Here is a 17,971-nt window from a genome sequence, read left to right on the forward strand (position 1 = left end):
TGGTAGCATCTCTATTTTCTTCCACTTGCAATCAAAATTATATTTATCTTTTCTTAATCATAAAGTAAAACTTTATGAATGTATTTCTCTCCATACCATTCTTTGAGCAGCCCAAGTGTAATTCCATATTAATAAGAGGAAGTATCATAGAGCCCTCTAGGAAAGCTCATCACTGGGAAAATATTTTCCATGTTAATCTCTAGCATGTTTACCTTCAGCTTAAGGAAAATTAAGTTTGAATTTTATATTCGCAGATAATGGGTGAAATGTGTAGTATAAATATCCTACAACTATTTACTTTGATGTCTTTTTCAATTTAGATTACAGGAAGAGAAAGTGAGATTCCAGCTGAATTTGACAATCCAAATTCTCCTTAAACAAGGACAAGTAGAACTGGAGAATTTCCAGTTATTGTTGGAGTATTCTGATGCAATTCTCATCAACAAGAACATAATTGAAGACTTGAATTCTGTGATTCGGGTAATTATCATTTTTTAAGGAGAAAAACCCAAAGTACCACCTGCTGTACCAATTATTTTTCACTATTCTCCCATTTCCATGATAAGTCATTTTCATTCAGTTAAATCAGTGGTTCCTAACTCTGACAGTACATTAGGCCCCACCCCTAGGCGTGCATATGTTTTAAAAGCTACCCAGATAATTCTGAAGTACAAGAAGTTCGGGACCACAGAGTTAAATGTTCATTCTAATATGCCATCATTTTGTTAGGCTTAATCTACTCACCTAATGATAAGCTTAGGTAAACTTAGATAATTGATTTCACACCTTGCCTGTTTTCCAATATAAACATTTAATGTTATATATTTCCCTCTTGGCTACATATATTTTAGCTGCATTCTGCAAATGTTGATGTTTTATGTTTCCATTTTCCTTCCATTTAAAATATTTTTAAATGTCCCTTGTAACTCTCTATTTGACTCATGGGTTATTTGGAAGTGTGTTATTTAATTTCTGAATATTTGGGGATTTGGTGCTGTTTGGGGATTACGTGCTAATGTTGCCAGACATTGTACTTTTACAAATGCTCTATACCCACAACGCAGTGGTGTTATTTTTGCTTTAGAGAGTCAACTGTCTTTTAGAGTGATGAAAAATAATAAAAAAATATTTTCTAGTTCCTTCCATTTTCACTTTTCAAGAGATCTTTCTTTGTGTAAATTGAAGTTTCTGTCTGTTATCATATACCTTCTGCTTAAAGAACTTCTTTAAACTGAATTGCAAGTAGACCTGTAATGACTTCTCTCAGTTTTTCTTTGTCTGAAATTGTCTTTGATTCCCCTTCCTTGTTGAAAGGTGTTTTGCTGGGTCCCCTTGATTGGCAGGTTCTCTGTCTGTCTCCATCTTTTCACTTGAAAGGTGTTCATTTTCTTCTGGCTTACAGAGTTTCTGACTGGATGTCTACTATATGTTTTTTTGTCTTTGTTCCACATAATGTAATGTGTTTGTCTTAGAGATTTTCTCCTTATCTTTGGTTTTCAGCAGTTTTAACATATGTTTAGGAGTGTGTGTGTGTGTGTGTGTGTGTGTGTGTGTGTGTGTTTGATCCTTTTAATGAACTATTGAGTTTGGTTTGCTAATATTTTGTTGAGGATTTTTGCATCTATGTTCATCAGCGATATTGGCCTGTAATTTTCTTTTCTTGTGTTTTCTTTGTCTGGCTTTGGTATCAGGGTAATGCTGGTCTAGTAAAATGAGTTTGGAAGTGTTCCCTCCTCTTCAGTTTTTTGTAAGAGTTTTACAAAGATTGCTATTAATTCTTTTTAAAATATTTAGTAGTCTTCACCAGTGAAGGTTTTGGTCCTCAGCTTTTTTTGTTGTTGGGAGGTTTTTAAATCTGATTAAATGTCTTTACTTACTATAAGTCTACCAGATTTTCTATTACTTCGAGTCAGTTTTTGCAGTTTGTGTGTTTCCCGGATTTTTTTCTATTTCATCTAGGCTATCTAATTTGTTGGTATACAATTGTTCATCATATTCTCTTGTAATCCTTTTAATTTCTGTAAGGTTGGTAGTAATGTTCCTGACTTCATTTCTGACTTTAGCCAATTGAGTCTTTTCTCTCTTATTTTCTTGGTACAACTAAAGGTTTGTCAACTTTGTTGTTTTTTCCCAATGATTCTGATTTCAAAGATTTTGGTTTCACTTCTTTTCTCTATTGTTTTCCTATTTTCTATTTAATTTACCTTTGTTCTAATCTTCCTATTTCCTTCCTGCTGCTGGCTGTGGGGTTTGTTTGGTCTTCTTTTTCTAATTCCATAAGATGTAAAGTTATATTATCGATTTGCGATCATCCTCCTTTTTTAATATAGGTGTTTATAGCTACAAATTTCTGTCTGAACACTGCTTTTGATGCATCCCATAAGTTTTGGTATGTTTTCCCTTTCATTCATTTCAAAGTATTTTCTAATATCCCTTGTGATTTCTTCCTTGACCCATTGCTTATTTAACAATGTGTTGTTTAATTTCCACATATTTGTGAATATTCCAGTTTTTCTTCTGTTACTGATTTCTAGTTTCATTCCCTTGTGGTCAGAACAGATACTTTGTATGACTTCAATCATCTTAAATTTATTAGGATTCATTTTATGGCCTAACACATGGTCTATACTTGAGAATGCTCCATTTGCACTTGCAAAAAATATGTATCCTGCGATTATTGGGGTGTGTTCTTATATATGTCTCATAGGATTAGTTTATAGTGTTGTCCAGATCCTCTTTTTTTTAATTGATTTTCTGTATACTTGTCCTATCCATTATTGAAAGTGGGATATTGAAGTCTCCAATTATTATTATAGAACTGTCTATTTCTCCTTCAAATCTGTCAATTTTAGCTTTATATATTTTGGAGCTCTATTTTTAGGTGCATATATGTTTAAAATTGTTACATCTTCTTGAAGGATTGGCCTTTTTCTTTCTTTTTTTTTTTTTTTGAGGAAGATTAGCCCTGAGCTAACTACTGCCAATCCTCCTCTTTTTGCTGAGGAAGACTGGCCCTGAGCTAACATCTGTGCCCATCTTCCTCTACTTTATATGTGGGACGCCTACCATAGCATGGCTTGACAAGTGGTGGCATGTCTGCACCCGGGATCTGAACCCGTGAACCCCAGGCCACTGAGAAGCGGAAGGTGTGCACTTAACCACTGCTCCACTGGGCTGGTCCCAAGGATTGGCCTTTTATCAACATATAATGGCCTTCTTTGTCTCTTGTAACAATTTTTGTCTTAAAGTTTGTTTTGTCTGATATTAGTATAGCTACCCCAGCTGTCTTTTGGTTACAATTTGCATGGAAGATATTTTTCCATCCTTTGACTTTCAAGCTACTTGTATACATCATTGAATCTAAAGTGAATCGCTTCTAGACCAAATATCATAGGATCATTTTTTTAAATCCATTGGGCCTATCTCTGCCTTTTAATTGTAGAGTTTAATCCGTTTACATTTAAAGAAATTACTGGTAAAGAAGGACTTACCTCTGCCACTTTGATATTTGTTTTCTGTATATCATAGATTTTGGTTCCTCAATTCCTCCGTTACTTCCTTCTTTTGTATATAGTTGATTTTTTGCAGAATACCATTTTGATCACCTTCTCTTTTCTTTTCCATATAAATTTTAGTTGTTTCCTTAGTAATTACCCTGGAGATTACAATTGACATCTTAATTTTATAATGAATTAGTCCAAATTAACACCAACTTAGTTTCAATAGTGTACAAACTCTGCTCCTATACAGCTCTGTTCCTCCCCCTTTATGTTTTTATTGTCACAAATTACGTCTTTATACATTGTATGTCCTTTAACATAGATTTATAATTATTGTTTTATGCATTTTTCTTTTAAGTCATATTAAAAAATAAAGAGTGCTTACAAACCAAAAAACAATAATACTGACTTTCATATTTACCTAGGGAGTTACATTTTTTATTTAGTTTTTAAAAAATTTCTTCTTAGGGCTTTGAGTTACTGTCTAGTGCCTTTTCATTTCAGATTGAAGGGCTTTCTTCAGCATTTCTTGTAGAGCAGGCCTACTAATGATGGGCTCCCTCAGCTTTTGTTTGTCTCAGAATGTCTTAAATTCTCCTTCATTTTTTTTTTTGTTATGGTAGAAGCAACAATCATTATCAGATTTGATGATGGATTGAATGTGAAGGGTAAGGTAAAGAGAGGGATCAAGAATAAATTCCTTGAGTTTTGAGCAACTGAATAGATGATGGTGTCATTAACTGACATGAGAAAGACTGGGGAGATGTAGCTCTGACGGAGGGCAAAGAATGAAGAGTTTTGGCCTTTGTTAAATTTGAGATGCCTATAAAACATCCCAATGGAAATATCAAGCAGACAGTCAGAATTCAGGGCTGAGATAGAAATTTAGGAGTGTTCTATATATAGATCACATGTAGATAACTACTAAGGATTATCACATATAGATATCTATGTATAGATAATTTAAGCCAGGAGATTGCTTGAGACAACCCAGGAAGTGGGTAGATAGAAGAGGGAGTTTGGGCCAACACCCAAAGTCCAGCCATGGAAGAGCAAGCAGAGAAGGAGTCAGGTAAGGAGACTGAAAAGGAGCTGCCAGTGAAGAAGGAGGAAACCTGGAAACCGTAAGAGAAACAGTCTCAAGGAGGCAAGACTCATGCACTATGTCAATTACTTTACCAGAGCAGTCTCAGTGGAGGCGTGGGGCAGGAGCTCAGTTGGTGATGGTCGAAGAAATAATTTGAAGTGAGGAGGTAGAGACCGTGACTATAAATAAATCTGACAAGAAAGTTGACTGAAAGGAAAGCAGAGAGGAGATGTGCTATCTCTCCAGCAGTGTTTCTCAGCCTTGGCACTGTTGACATTTTGGGCCAGGTGATTATTTGTTGTGGAGAGATGTCCTATGTTGCTACGTGAATTTTAGCAGCATCCCTGGCCTCTACCCTCTAGGTGCACTAGATGCCAGTAGCAACAACCCCCTCCAGTTGGGTCAGCCAAAAATGTCTCGAAACCTAGTCTGATTTCCCCTAGTAGGGCAATATTTACCCCATTTGAGAAACACTCCTCTAGAGAAATGCTTGAACTTAAGATTTTGGAGCTGGTAATGACAAAATCAAGGGTGTGATCTGGGAGCTGAGATGGAGGAAAGATCATTGAAAATGGGAAATTCAAGGCATTGACAGGGCAAGCAGTGATCAGAAGATGAAAATAATTTTTAAAAAGAGTAGCAGGTGGTACAGCATAGTGGCATGAACTTCAAAAAGTTAAGTTGTTTTGTTTTGCTTTTTGCTGAGGAAGAGTCACCCTAAGCTAACATCTGTTGCCAATATTCTTCTTCTTTTGCATGAGGAAGATTAGCCCTGAACTAAGATCCGTGCCAATCTTCCTCTATTTTGTATGTGGGTCACTGCCATAGCATGACTGACGAGTGGTATAGGTCTGCCCCCAGGATCAGATCCTGCAAACCCAGGCCACCAAAGTGGAGCATGCCAAACTTAACCACTATGCCACGGGGCCAGCCCCAAAGCTAAATTTTTGAAGGAGAAGAGAGGAAAAATATAAAATGTTAACTGATGGAACTCTTGTACAAATTTATTTTAGAGACATGGTAGTTTCACTATTAGCAATCTGGGAGAACAACTTCATAAAAATATTCCTGAACTTCATGTAGGCAATTTGAAGTGAAGTGCAAAACATCTAGTTGTTTAAATATCATATTTAACCCAATTTTTTGCTTTTCCCCATACCAACCATATATAGTCATGCCTAGCTCCATTAAACTACAATCCTTTATCTATAGCATCAGAAGCAGGGCAGAGAGCAGGGGTGCAAATGTATAGCTGGTAGATTGGTGATGACAAAAGGAGTTCTTGTCTAATCATTGACAAATAAAGTAAATAGACTATGCCATTCAAATGTATCTGATAATCCCTTCTCTTTAGTGACTATCATGCTTCACAGTGATCAGATTTTGCCCAAGAAGTAATTTTTTAATATATACTACTACACTTTTTAAAAGAACATAGAATTATCTCTGTGATCCAAGTGTTTTCCAACAGAATTCAGCTTTAGATACTCTATATGCAGAATCACATTACATGAATATCAGGATGTAACTTTTTTTTAAAGACTCAAGGACAAAAGAAAGTTGCTAGCATGATGGAAAGTAAAGAGGTCCACAAAGGAATATTTCAGATTGAGTGGGAACATAAGAAAATGGAGATGGAAATGGAAGATCTAAATCAGAAGGCTTGGGACATTCAGATGCTGTTTTTTTCAAGAGATCGTCAAAAGGTAAGTTCCCCCTGCCCCACTACATAACTTTAACTTCAGTCATTAGTGTATTTATTCATTTAACCAGTATTAATAAGCCTCTGTGATATCAAGCATATTCTAGGCCAACAGTGTTTCATAATGTGTCTGAGTTTTGTCTTTTTCTTCCAGTAGTTTACATCTGCTGTCTCCAGTTCTTCGTGACCCACTCAGAATTATAGTTCTAGCCATTCTTGTAGTTCACCGAGGATTTCCTAACTGTCAAATCCAGTCATCACCATCCTGTAACTCTGTAGCATTTGACCATCTTAGTTGTTCATTCCTTTGGCTTTTATCATCCCCATTGTCTCTTGTTTTTCTTCCAACATGTCAGACCACTCTGCCTCTTACTGATTTCTCTTATGCATCTAACTCTTAAACATAGCTATGCTTTAAGATCCTGCCCCTAGCTCTGTGTGCGTTTCTTTCCATGCCCTCTCATTTGATGATCTCTATTTTTTCTAACTTCAATGAACATTTCTAAATGACTAATTCAAGCTCTCTGGATTCCAATTCAATTACAATTTCAATCCAATATCTCTGGTCCTGACCTTCCTCAAGCTCTATTTCTATATTTCCTACCTTCCAACAGCAACTCTTCTTTTTTTCTTTTATTTTATTTTTCGAGGAAAATTAGCCCTGAGCTAACTGCTGCCAATCCTCCTCTTTTTGCTGAGGAAGACTGGCCCTGAGCTAACATCCGTGCCCATCTTCCTCTACTTTATATGTGGGACGCCTACCACAACATAGTGTGCCATGTCCACACCTGGGATCTGCACTGACGAACCCCAGGCCGCCAAAGCGGAAGGTGTGAACTTAACCGCTGCACCACCAAGCTGGTCCCAGCAACTCTTCTTAATTTGCTTATTTCTGTTCTTTTCAGCCATTCACTCGAGCTGGAAGGTATAGTAATTTTTGAGTCCTCCTTTTTCCTTGCCTTCCAAGTCTTGCCTAGCTTATCTACTTATTCCCTCATTCTCTGTCCTCACAGCCTCTACCCTGGCTCAGTCCTTCCTTGTCAATGATTTAGACTATTTTGTAATAATCTCCTAGTTGGTCTCGTGACCTTGAGTCTTTCTCTAATCTATATCATATACTGCTGTCAGATTAATATTCCTATTCAGCTCTAATCACCTTACTACTCTGCTCAAACATTTTAGACCGCCACTTCTTATCTGGCAAATGAATTATGAAACACTTAAGTGGATGTTCAGTGTCCTTCACTCTAACTTTTCAAATTCATTCCAACTTTCCTCTCATACATCAGTATTCTCAAACCCAACTGATTACTATTTTCTAGGATTCTACCTCTGTGCCTTTGCTCATTACTAATTCTTATATCTGGCATATCTTCCCTCATTTTTTTTTTTACATTCCAAATCTATTTTTCAAGATAAATGCCACCTCCTTCCTAAAGCCTTTTGATTTCCCTAGTCCAGAGAAACCAAGTCCCATCTCAAGCCACCTTTGAATTTGCATGTCACTTTACATATTTTCTGGCAACCAATCATGTTTACAGGTTCTCTTTTTATTGAAGACTAGGTCATGTTACCTTTGTGTCTCCCTCAGTGTCTTCAACTGGGACACTGTTAATATGGGACTCAAATGAGATAATAAATATTTGATGAGTTGAATAAATGAATGAATGAATGAGAAAATAAACTCTAGGCATTTGTAACTATTAGTATATAGGTGAGCATATCAATGGATAAATACAAGTACATAATATGGCACAAAAGTCAAATCAATCTAAACAGATAATTTTTATGAAAAGAGTAACTTTCAAAACTAAGATAATCTTTATAAAGTTATCTATTGAAACAGAGAAAAATATCCTTACATATATTGTTTTCTTCTCTCTGTCGAAGTACCTAAATGAACCACACTATGAGACCCTGATTGCCATTCAGATTGGAATAATGGAGCAAACCATTGCTGTTATAGATAAGGTAGGTCTCAAAGACAGTGATCATTATAACCCCAACAGTTGTGAATCGTTTGAACAAAGTAACAGTGTTCAAAATCATGAATTCAAACAGAATCTAACAAAATCTTCGTCCTTTTCAAATATTCAGGATGTAATAGATGTCTGAATAGTGTCTTTGTAACCATAACAAGTGCGGTAGACTGAAGCACTCCCTTTAATATTAGCATTCACCCCTTGGGAGATATCTGAGTGTACATGAATTTCCTATTTCACATTAGGTTATGATTTATGTAATAGAAGTGTTGAGAGTCTTTCCTTGGCATTGTAAAGGCTTTATTTTTTCAGAAATGCTTAACAAATGCTCAGTTTTCATTGTGTAGCATTTATAAGATAGAAACAACGTAATCTCAAGGCCACGTGTTTTTTAATCTCTCATTTTTAAGAATATACAAGATTTTTTCAAATATGGTATTAACATACCATTCTATCTTTCAACAAATAATTCAGGTACCTACTATGTGCTGGCATCATGCTAGGCACTAGGGATATGGTGATTAATGATAATAATGAATTTACATTTTAAGAATAATGTCTTAAATATAATGTATTTTTTCAAAATTATTTTTATGGGGTGTCATGGGAACAAAAACTTCAGACTCACAAAAAGAATGTGGAAAACTGCAAAAAACTACTAAAAAAACTGGGAAAGTTCAGCAATCAAAAAGATGTAGCAAATTATACTCTAAGCTGCAATTTACGAGAAGAGTTGGTGGCTGTCTCAGAGAGAAAAGATATCTGTAATGCAATGGGTAAGATTTTTTTCTTTACTCAACAGTAGGTTTCTTTAAAAGTAATCAGCACTCCTGAAATCTGTAGTTATAAAGCTACCAGCATTTCTTCCACACGTTTAATTGATTCTGAGTATCGTTTCTATATTTGAAAGTATTGATAATAATCCAACTAATTCCTTTCTTCTTCATTTTTGGAATAGGGTCTAAACTGACTTGTGAAAAGATTGCCAAAGAACGATACGAAAACATGATGCAACAACAAAAGTTAACAAATATTTCAAAAGAACAAGCTGAAGAGATTTCAATACTGCAGGCTGAAGTTGAAAGATTAAGGATGAAAACATTTCCTGCTCTTGTTCAAATGTAAAAATGCTGGTGGAAAACACAAGGCCAAGTCAATCATTTTAAAAATAAATTCATTTGATTAAAATGATTTCTTTCTCTTTCATATCAGGGAATTTAAGTAGAACCTCTTCTTAGTTCCATATTTTTAATAGCAAATTATTTAATTTTAGCCTTAATCATTATAAAAATGTTTGTCCTGCATGAATAAATGTGTATCAAATATTATGAATTGTTTTCGTTTAAGAATGAACAAGATTTTAACTCAGAAAGTATTCTATTTTATTCATTTAGTCTTAATTTTTTATTTTCATGGTAATAGTATAGAAAGTCTTAAAGACAAAAAGAAACTATTCTTAGCCACTACTAGCATTTCTAATTTTATAAAATTACTGAAAAGTAATTATGGATGATTTTTATACTTTTCAGTATTTCCCAAGTTTTCTTCAGTAAGCATTTCTTATATAATAAGGAGAAAAAAACCCAGAACAGTTAATATTATTCCTTGTTCTAACAAGGAGAACAAAGTGAACTGTTTACTTTTACCAAGCCCTAAATCATTTGTAAATTACAACATATTTTCTTCTAAATAAACATAATATAATCTTCTACATTTCATATTCATTGTAACAACTCAATTTTGTGCCCTACCCAATAGGGTTTAGCAAACAGAAAAAAAATGTTTTCTCACTTCCATGAAAAGTTTATTGCTGTATTCATGTAGATGATGATAAATACATAGTGAGAAGATTAAGTGAATTAACTAATCCAGCCTGTGGACTGCTGCATTCCAAGATGATACCATTGGGATCACTAACCACAATCTTCAAGTGATGTCAATGTCTCATTATTCTGCAATTTGTGGATTAAATGTTAAGTATAATCTGCAACACCACATCCAGTGTACACTGGTGTACGTAAAGCAAGAGAGCTATTATAAAACCTTCTATTTAGAAAAAAATCTTCAGGAGATTTAAAATTTCCTATTTAGAAATTGCCAAGACAGTACCATAATTGATCACCCATACACTAATCAGTGCTGGATGGGCTTGGTAAGAGAAATAATAGGACCAACATAATTTTTGATGACTTCCCTCCTCAGTACTAGAATGACTCTTGAAGTAGTCCAATTTGGCTGATTCAGCAGGTGACACTTCCTACATCTTGGGTCCTTCTAAATTATCTCCGACGGGGGGACTGTGGGAGTGGGAGGATGCAGCCAACGGTGTGAAGAGTACAAATACTTTGTACTTAGGACTGTCAGAAGTTCTCTGTCCTGTTGGTTTGAGTCAATCATGGATATACTAGGCTTTTTGGGGTTTTTTTCTGGTGATACAAATTCCATGTCACCTAAATTAGCTGCCTGGAAGCTCCCTTTACTAATAGTCAGTGTGACAAATTTCACTGGATAATGTTCTGTAGATTCCCAGGTCTTAAGAAACCAAATAGCCTGTGTGATTTCTATTTGTCAGCGATCACACTGGGTGACTCCGGCAGTGCTCCCTGCTTGAATGTCTCAGCTTTGAGGCATGGATAGAGTGGAGGTTACCAGGAACCTCTTGCCCCTAAGCTGTATTCTAGTAGCAGGAGGTATCTTCTGGTTTGGGGTGTTGGCTTTGGAGGGGCACATGGGTCACACAACCCAACCCACTCTTGATACTGTCCATGGTACTGATTCCTCTCACCATCTGCTGAACAGCAATTATATTCATATTTTGGTAGCCCTTTAAAATATTACCTATATTATCAAGTAGTAATATAACTAATTGGGTCAAACATAGCATGGCTTTAAGCATAGGACTTAAGAGTAGGGCTCTGTTGCTGGATTGCCTGGTTTCATATCCTGGCTCTGCCACTCTGCCACTTCAGTTTTTTAGAATTACTTAGTTTTAAAATAACTGCTTTATCATAAATCTCATTTTTAAAATGGGATGCTGATAACTGTAATACTGAAATGAGTTAACATACTTTTTAAGCTGACACAAAGCAAGTACTAAGTGGTAGCTTTAATTTTTATGAATAAAACTATGGTGTTTAGTAGTTTTTAATAAATGTATCCCATTAAATGGAGGTAAAATTCAACAGAAATTATAAAAAAAAGTGGACTGCCTGCCTCATGGGCATCCCTAGGCCCCAGACTCTCCCATAAGCTGGATCCATATTCCATGATCCACCACCTCCTGTTGCAGGAGTGCCCACTGTGCTGTTGGAGCCCTCGGCACTCAGCCAATGCCCTGGAAATGCCCATTACTATCCCCTCCCCCAATCTGTTCTCCCCAACCCTCCCAGAACCAGAGTTCAACTGTTCCCCCAAGTAGACACATAAGGGTGACTCCAGGGGAGGTGCTAGTCAACAGTGGGTAGCTACAGTCAAATGCCAGCACCATCACCATGGAAACTGCTTCCTCTTCCACATTTAAGCCATCTGGCTGAGCGGCAGGCAGTGAGGGAGGCTGGCAGGTACAAAACAGCACAGCTCCCCAGGGGTGCCCATTTAGGAGTCCCAGGGCCAGGGGAGGCCATGTGAGGCCTAGGCCAGTCCTCTTGTGTTCACAGAAGCCAATGACAATGGCAGTGTCTAGAAGGCAGGAATTTCTGTGTGTGGTGGAATGAGGGGGAGGGTAAGAGAGTTTACTGGCACGAGCACTAACAATTAGAAGGGATGCAAGAGCAGGGGCCTGAGGTCTCCTGATATACCAAACATTAACGCTTTGTTAGATCATGGGGAGGTACTGGAGTGAAAGTGGGGTGCACCTCTGGGGGAAGGGGGACTCAGGGTAGTGGCTATTTACCTACTAGTAGGGAAGTACTTTTTTTGTTGTTTTTTTTTTTAAACTAGGTAAAGCTTTTTTAGGCCCAAAAGCAGAAATCCAGAAAGCCCTCAAGGACTGGAAACCAGAACCAGGAAGCCGCTGATCTAGCAAAGTTCTCTCTCCATCTGCCATCTCTGCCTTTCTCTGTAAGGGCACACGCTATCCTTAGTACACCAGCTTTTCTGCTTCCAAGTTTACGTACAAGAGCTTCAGCCACCAAAAGACATGGGCTCTCTTTTCCTGAGCACAAGTCCAAATTCTCAGAGCCTGAGCCAACGTGGGTCATATTTCTGCATATGGCCAGGATGACAGGTAACACTGTACGATATGCAGCCAAAAACAAAACCCTACGAAGGTGGGTTTCTGGCTGAGGAGTCACTGTGAACTGAGTAGACACTCTAATCTACCCCACAGATGAAGCTAGAAAGATAGATGAACGTGAAAGACCTTGTATGTCACGATGCCTTGAAGTGGGAGAGGAGGATACGTGGTTTTGCAAGACACAGATGGTCATTGCACTACATGACATGAGGAATACAAGAAACAAATTTGGAGAGACAGGAAAGATACAATTTTGGACATACGAGTTTAATTACCTGCTAGACCACCAAGATGGAAATATGTGGTAAATGGATGGAAAAGGGTTCATAAACTTAGCAGAGAGGCAGGTATTTTTAGATCACTTTTGGTTTAGACATTTACCAGACTGGACTATTTTTTAACATTTAAAATAAAACTTTTTTTACCACAATAAGCAAAACAATGTATTAAAACTGATTTTCAGAATCATCACATTTATTTTTTTAAACCTGACAATTTTTTTTCACATTTCTTTAAATGTCAAGTTTTCTTTGGCAAATTTATACAAAATATCAAATTTTCATTTTAGAACTTAGTTTATATTTATGTAACAGATTGCCCTAAATTGATGTTCATCAAGATACATTTCTTTAAGCCCTAATGGTTTATATTTTCCCTTTAAAATGTATTAAGTATCTTTTAAGTTGTCATTCTCAAAGATATTCTGGAGGAAAAAAATTAGGAATTAAACACCTATATAAATTCTTCTTCATTTCTGTTATAGTGTAGCAATTTATCATCTAAGCCATAGTAGTCTATCAACTGAGTAAGGCTGAGTTTCTTGTTCTCCTCGGACAAAGCTGACTGCAACTCGCAAAGCAACAGCTGGCTACAGCTTCTCCACCTCTTTATTAACAACTGTAACTGAGACAGGTCATTCTGAAACAGGAAAAAAAACATACATAAACGTATGTCAATAACTGGATAGGCATCCTATTTTAACTCAATGAAAGTTGTTAAATCAATGAGTAGGTTTAAAGAATAACACACTTGGGCATGAATGGGACTTCTATCCAGGAAAAAGCAGGATGGTTTCAAGTAGCATGGTTGCAATGACACTCAAATTGAGTTCTAACGCTATTTTGTTTGCTCCAGGCTCTGGGCCATCCTTACCCTCAGTGTAAAATCAAATTATTAAATAGGGCAAACTATGTAGAGAAGCAACAGCATAGATTTTTTAAAAATCTACTTTTTCTATTACAGCTGTACTTTAAAAAATGACAATATTCAGGGGCTGGCCCTGTGGCCGAGTGGTTAAGTTCACGCACTCCGCTTCAGCAGCCCAGGGTTTCGCCAGTTCGGATCCTGGGCACGGACATGGCACCGCTCGTCAAGCCATGCTGAGGCGGCATCCCACATGCCACAACTAGAAGGACCCACAACTAAAAATACACAATTATGTACCAGGGCACTTTGGGGAGAAAAAGGGAAAAAAAATCTTAAAAAATAAAAAAAAAATTTTTTAATTTAAAAAAGACAACATTCAAATTAAAAATATTTCTCAATGCTCGTTATCTCATAAAACTCAAGTAGTTATATTTAGAAAAATCCTAAAAATTCAAGAGAGCAAAGAAGATATACTATTCCATCATTTATGCCACATCGCTATGGAAGAAGGAGCAATTGCATATACACGAACGATCCAGGTAAGTAAAGCTTATCTTCTTCCAAGTCCCAAGTTCTATTTAATTCAACCCATCTGAGTTAAAATCTAAAATCTAATATATGTTAGTTGTTTTCTCAAACAAAATGCCTGGAACATTTTAATAATTTGGAGGAACACAAGATCATTACTAAAAATACTTTTTATTGTAATTTGTGGCCCATTTTTAGCTTTTTTAATCATTCTCCATCATCTGTCACTTCTGCTCTCATTGTACTTGCATCTAACATGTGATACTCGTAATATTGGTACAGGCTGGAAGCTAGAGGGAAGAGCTTCAACTGCATATTAAATGAGAGCTGGGACTTTTAAAAGGTTGTATCTGGTGTTTAGAGGCCTCTTCTACTCTACTCCAAAGACACGACTTACATTTGAGTTAAAGTTGTTGGAAGCCAGGTTTCTGGATTATCCGCTTATTATGCTAAAATAAACTCATTTTTTCTTTTTGAAATTACTTTCCTATCACTTATGTAAAAAAGATTATAATTATGCAATGGTTTCGAAATTATTCTCACCTTTGATCTGTACATTTTGACTAGTTTGAGCCTCCGAAGAAGGTCCTCTTTCTCCTGAATCTGCTTCACCAATTTTGCTTTTTCTTCATTTAATCCTTCTCTGGGAAGATCCTCATTCACAAAGTCATTTTGGAGATCCTCACTGCATGACCCAGCATGGAGTGACTCAGACTCACACGCACTGATATCCTTGAAGGTATTTTTCAAAGAGGTATTTTCTTCAAATTCACTGTCTATGCGTTTAACATCTTCTCGAAATTCCACAGAGTTTTCTTCTACTGAAGTTGGTGGTTTCTCTGAAAAGTTCTGATCATCTCCTTCATTCTCCACTTTGAGACGTTTCACCACACTGTAACAGGAATTAAATGAAGATCTGGTTTTCCTTAATCGTTCTCTAAGTGTTGCGCTCATAGGCTGAAAAAGGCACAAAACATTAATAATGTGAATCAAGAAAACCACTCCTGACCTAAACAAATCTACCAGAAATAAAGACCTTACATTTCCATATTAGACGCCACTAGATGGCTTTCTGTCTCCATGTATCTAAAGCAACCATCACAAAATGTCTTTAATTCCTGGAAGCTCCATTCGTTTTATTCTCTATTTTATTTTAGCAAAATCAGCACTCTTCTGAAATAGTGTTGAGACACTTGTCCCAGTAATCACAAACACTTGTTCAGCTACTAGCATGCCTGCTGCCACTCTAGGGGCTTCCGAGTTACAAATTAAGGAAAAGCCCTAGATCCTGCCACCAAAGACCTTCCCAACACCGCAGATTCAAACTTCCTCATTTTGGAATGTTGTAACTACCTGACCAGAAACTAAATGAAAACAGATTTCAAGACGAAAATTTGCAGGGGGGAAAGGTCAAATACATTATCTTAGGAGAAAAACCTAAAAGTATTTAATAAAATATTTACTTCTTAATCTACATATTACGTTAATTAACAATCTTCGGTAGACTTAAAACCACCACTGCCACAATACACAGAAATAAGGAACAGATCCACTGGAAGAACTAGGGTTTTCGTACTTGTTTTCTTGAACTACTGGTATGGGGAGACGGTGGCCTGGCACACGCCTGCGGGGTGCCAGGTGAAATCACAGCTGAGTCTGATGGGCTTTCCATCTTGAAAATGAAATCCTGGTTTACCTCTAAAAAAACAAAACATAATCACAAAGCGGAAATCAAATTAACCCACACCTCTATACATCCCTCAACTTTTATCAAAGAATTGTTTATTGTTGTACATAACATCCACAAGTAAGCCAGCCACTTCCTCGTTCACGTAGTTCTGATCCATTCTCGCTCTTTTTGCAGTCGTTTCCCACGTACCTTCCTAAATAAGATGGTTTTGGTCCACTTGGTGACCACTAGTTTTTCCATAACAAACTAGCTATCATCTCATGTAAACAAGACTCTCCATTTGTTTTTATCTCCCAAAATATCCACAAAATCTGCCATATGGGGGGTGAGGGAGAATAACAACTTTGGATAGCTAGGAAGTCTCCAATTTCGTTACACCAGCTTCATAATTAAAGGAAATCTAACAAATCTTGAGTCGAAAAACATAATCAGACCTATCACACTAGCCCAAACCCTAAAAGTTGTGTGACAAGAACCCAGGACCCTCCAGGCCCGAGGAACAAGGAACACAAGCGCAGACAAATTTACGCCTGTCTGCATCGTTTTGGTTTAAGCAGCGAATAGACCCTGAAAAGGAGAGTCGACTGTAGCCTGTTTCCTCAAACCAAGGCATCAACTTCCCCGGGGAAAAAAAAAACAGAGGGAGGAGTCTTTCTTCCCCTTCCACGACTGCAGGAAACCCACACTAGCCCTCGAGAGCGCGCAGGCCTGAGGTGGGCTTGAGACGTCCCCTGACCACAGAAAGGGAGCTACTAGATGCCACAGCCGACCCCGAAGAGGCCCAGCTCTTAGACTTCCACTCGCCGCCCCACACGCTACCTCCCTCCGCCATCCCCAGAGCGCGGAAAACGCGCGCAACCGCGGCCGCGAGCCGGTCCCGTCCCAGGGGCGGGGCCGCGCGAGAGGCGGAAAAGACGCGCGATTGGCCAGAGGGACTGGCGCGCGCGGCCGCGAGCCTCCGCAAGGGGGCGGGAGCGGGGCGGAGCCACGTAGGAGGCAGCAGGGGCGCGTGATTGGTCAGATTGACGGACGCTCGCGTCTCGGTGCCGCCCAAGATCGGCGGGACTGCGTGCGCGCGGCCGCGGGCCGCCGCCCACGTCCTGGTCGGCCCGGGCTGAGCTTCGGAATGACTAACCGCTCAAGTGGGCGGCGCGCTTCCCCTCCCTACTGACTTCCCCTCCCTCCTCTGTCCGTGCGTCGCCTGGCTTTCCTGCTTCGTTATTTCTGTGTGTGAAGTGCGCCTGAGAACCCCCCCCCGGTGCTCCTGGCTCCCATTAGTCTGGTCTCCGCTCGCCACAGCCAAGGCGCTGCCTCAGACCCCACGGGACCAAAAGCCGCAGGGCCGACTGTGCATTCAGTTGACAGCTTGTAGCTCTCCAGAGGCAGAGGCCGCAAAAGAGCAGCTGGGTGAAATGGCCTGTGGAGCATCCAACACGTTAGAAATCTCTCCTCGAGTCCCCGCGGATGCCGCTAAGCTCCTTTCTAGCCTTTGCTGCCACAGACTCGGCGGTCCTGTCACAGGTTTTCTACTGTATCTACCTCAAAATTTAGAGTCCTTAGCTTGGCTTCAAATCTTTTAGTCAACACTGAGAGAAAATAGCCAGATGAAATTTGTTGGGGCGCGATACAGGAAGCAGAATCATCACTAACGGAGAGGATGTTGGTCCAGCATTCAGATGTTTGAGGCAGAGGGAGGGACCCCTGCTGGATCCCGGGCGGCGGCATCCCGGGTCTAAAATAATCCCGCTGGTTTCCTGTGCGGCGATGTTCAGTTGCTGGGCAACAGCAATGTTAACTCAGTCGGGTGGAGCGCTGGGTTTAGAGAAAGACTGTTGAGTAATTTCTGAGTCACGTGGAAGTTGGGAATTTTGAGGGGCCAATGTTTTCCATCCTAGGGAATGGCCGTTTTAAACGATGACGCTGTCTCTTTATTAACTTGTGATAATAATGGCTTAGAAGTAGCCAGACCCCAGAAGGAGTTAACTGAGTCCTAAACAGTCGGGTATAAATACAGAACCTGAAGACAACCTAATGCAGTGATTAAGGACATAAATGTTGAGGCAGATTGCCTAGGTTCAAATCCTAGCACCAATATTTTATGT

The 17,971-nt window shown here is 38.5% G+C and overlaps 2 protein-coding genes across 13 annotated transcripts in view; one reads left to right on the plus strand and one right to left on the minus strand.

The window, feature by feature from the left end:
• CFAP43 (cilia and flagella associated protein 43) overlaps positions 1–9,459 on the plus strand; it is a 128,127-nt gene extending 118,668 nt beyond the window's left edge. For all 8 annotated transcript variants that reach the window (XM_070605702.1, XM_070606086.1, XM_070605614.1 and 5 more), the window contains 5 exons: positions 321–480; positions 6,129–6,293; positions 8,180–8,260; positions 8,894–9,047; positions 9,230–9,459. In XM_070605702.1, the coding sequence (XP_070461803.1) occupies positions 321–480; positions 6,129–6,293; positions 8,180–8,260; positions 8,894–9,047; positions 9,230–9,396 (727 nt within the window). In that variant the 3' untranslated portion in view covers positions 9,397–9,459. The remainder of the gene's footprint in view (positions 1–320; positions 481–6,128; positions 6,294–8,179; positions 8,261–8,893; positions 9,048–9,229) is intronic.
• Positions 9,460–12,961: 3,502 nt separating this feature from the next.
• Positions 12,962–17,707, minus strand: SFR1 (SWI5 dependent homologous recombination repair protein 1). 5 transcript variants are annotated; one of them, XM_008518354.2, is made up of 4 exons: positions 17,409–17,707; positions 15,756–15,877; positions 14,723–15,136; positions 12,962–13,423 (listed from the first exon to the last, which is right to left on the minus strand). In XM_008518354.2, the coding sequence occupies exons 2-4, from the start codon at positions 15,849–15,851 to the stop codon at positions 13,238–13,240; spliced, it is 696 nt and encodes a 231-aa protein (XP_008516576.1). In that variant the 5' UTR covers positions 15,852–15,877; positions 17,409–17,707; the 3' UTR covers positions 12,962–13,237. The 5 variants fall into 5 exon arrangements, with proteins under 5 accessions (XP_008516576.1, XP_008516572.1, XP_008516574.1 ...); XM_008518350.2 differs by lacking the exon at positions 17,409–17,707 and adding an exon at positions 16,689–16,809; XM_008518352.2 differs by lacking the exon at positions 17,409–17,707 and adding an exon at positions 16,059–16,771.
• Positions 17,708–17,971: the final 264 nt, after the last annotated feature.

This window comes from Equus przewalskii, chromosome 1, assembly GCF_037783145.1.
Source record: "Equus przewalskii isolate Varuska chromosome 1, EquPr2, whole genome shotgun sequence".
Taxonomy (NCBI): Eukaryota; Metazoa; Chordata; class Mammalia; order Perissodactyla; family Equidae; genus Equus; species Equus przewalskii.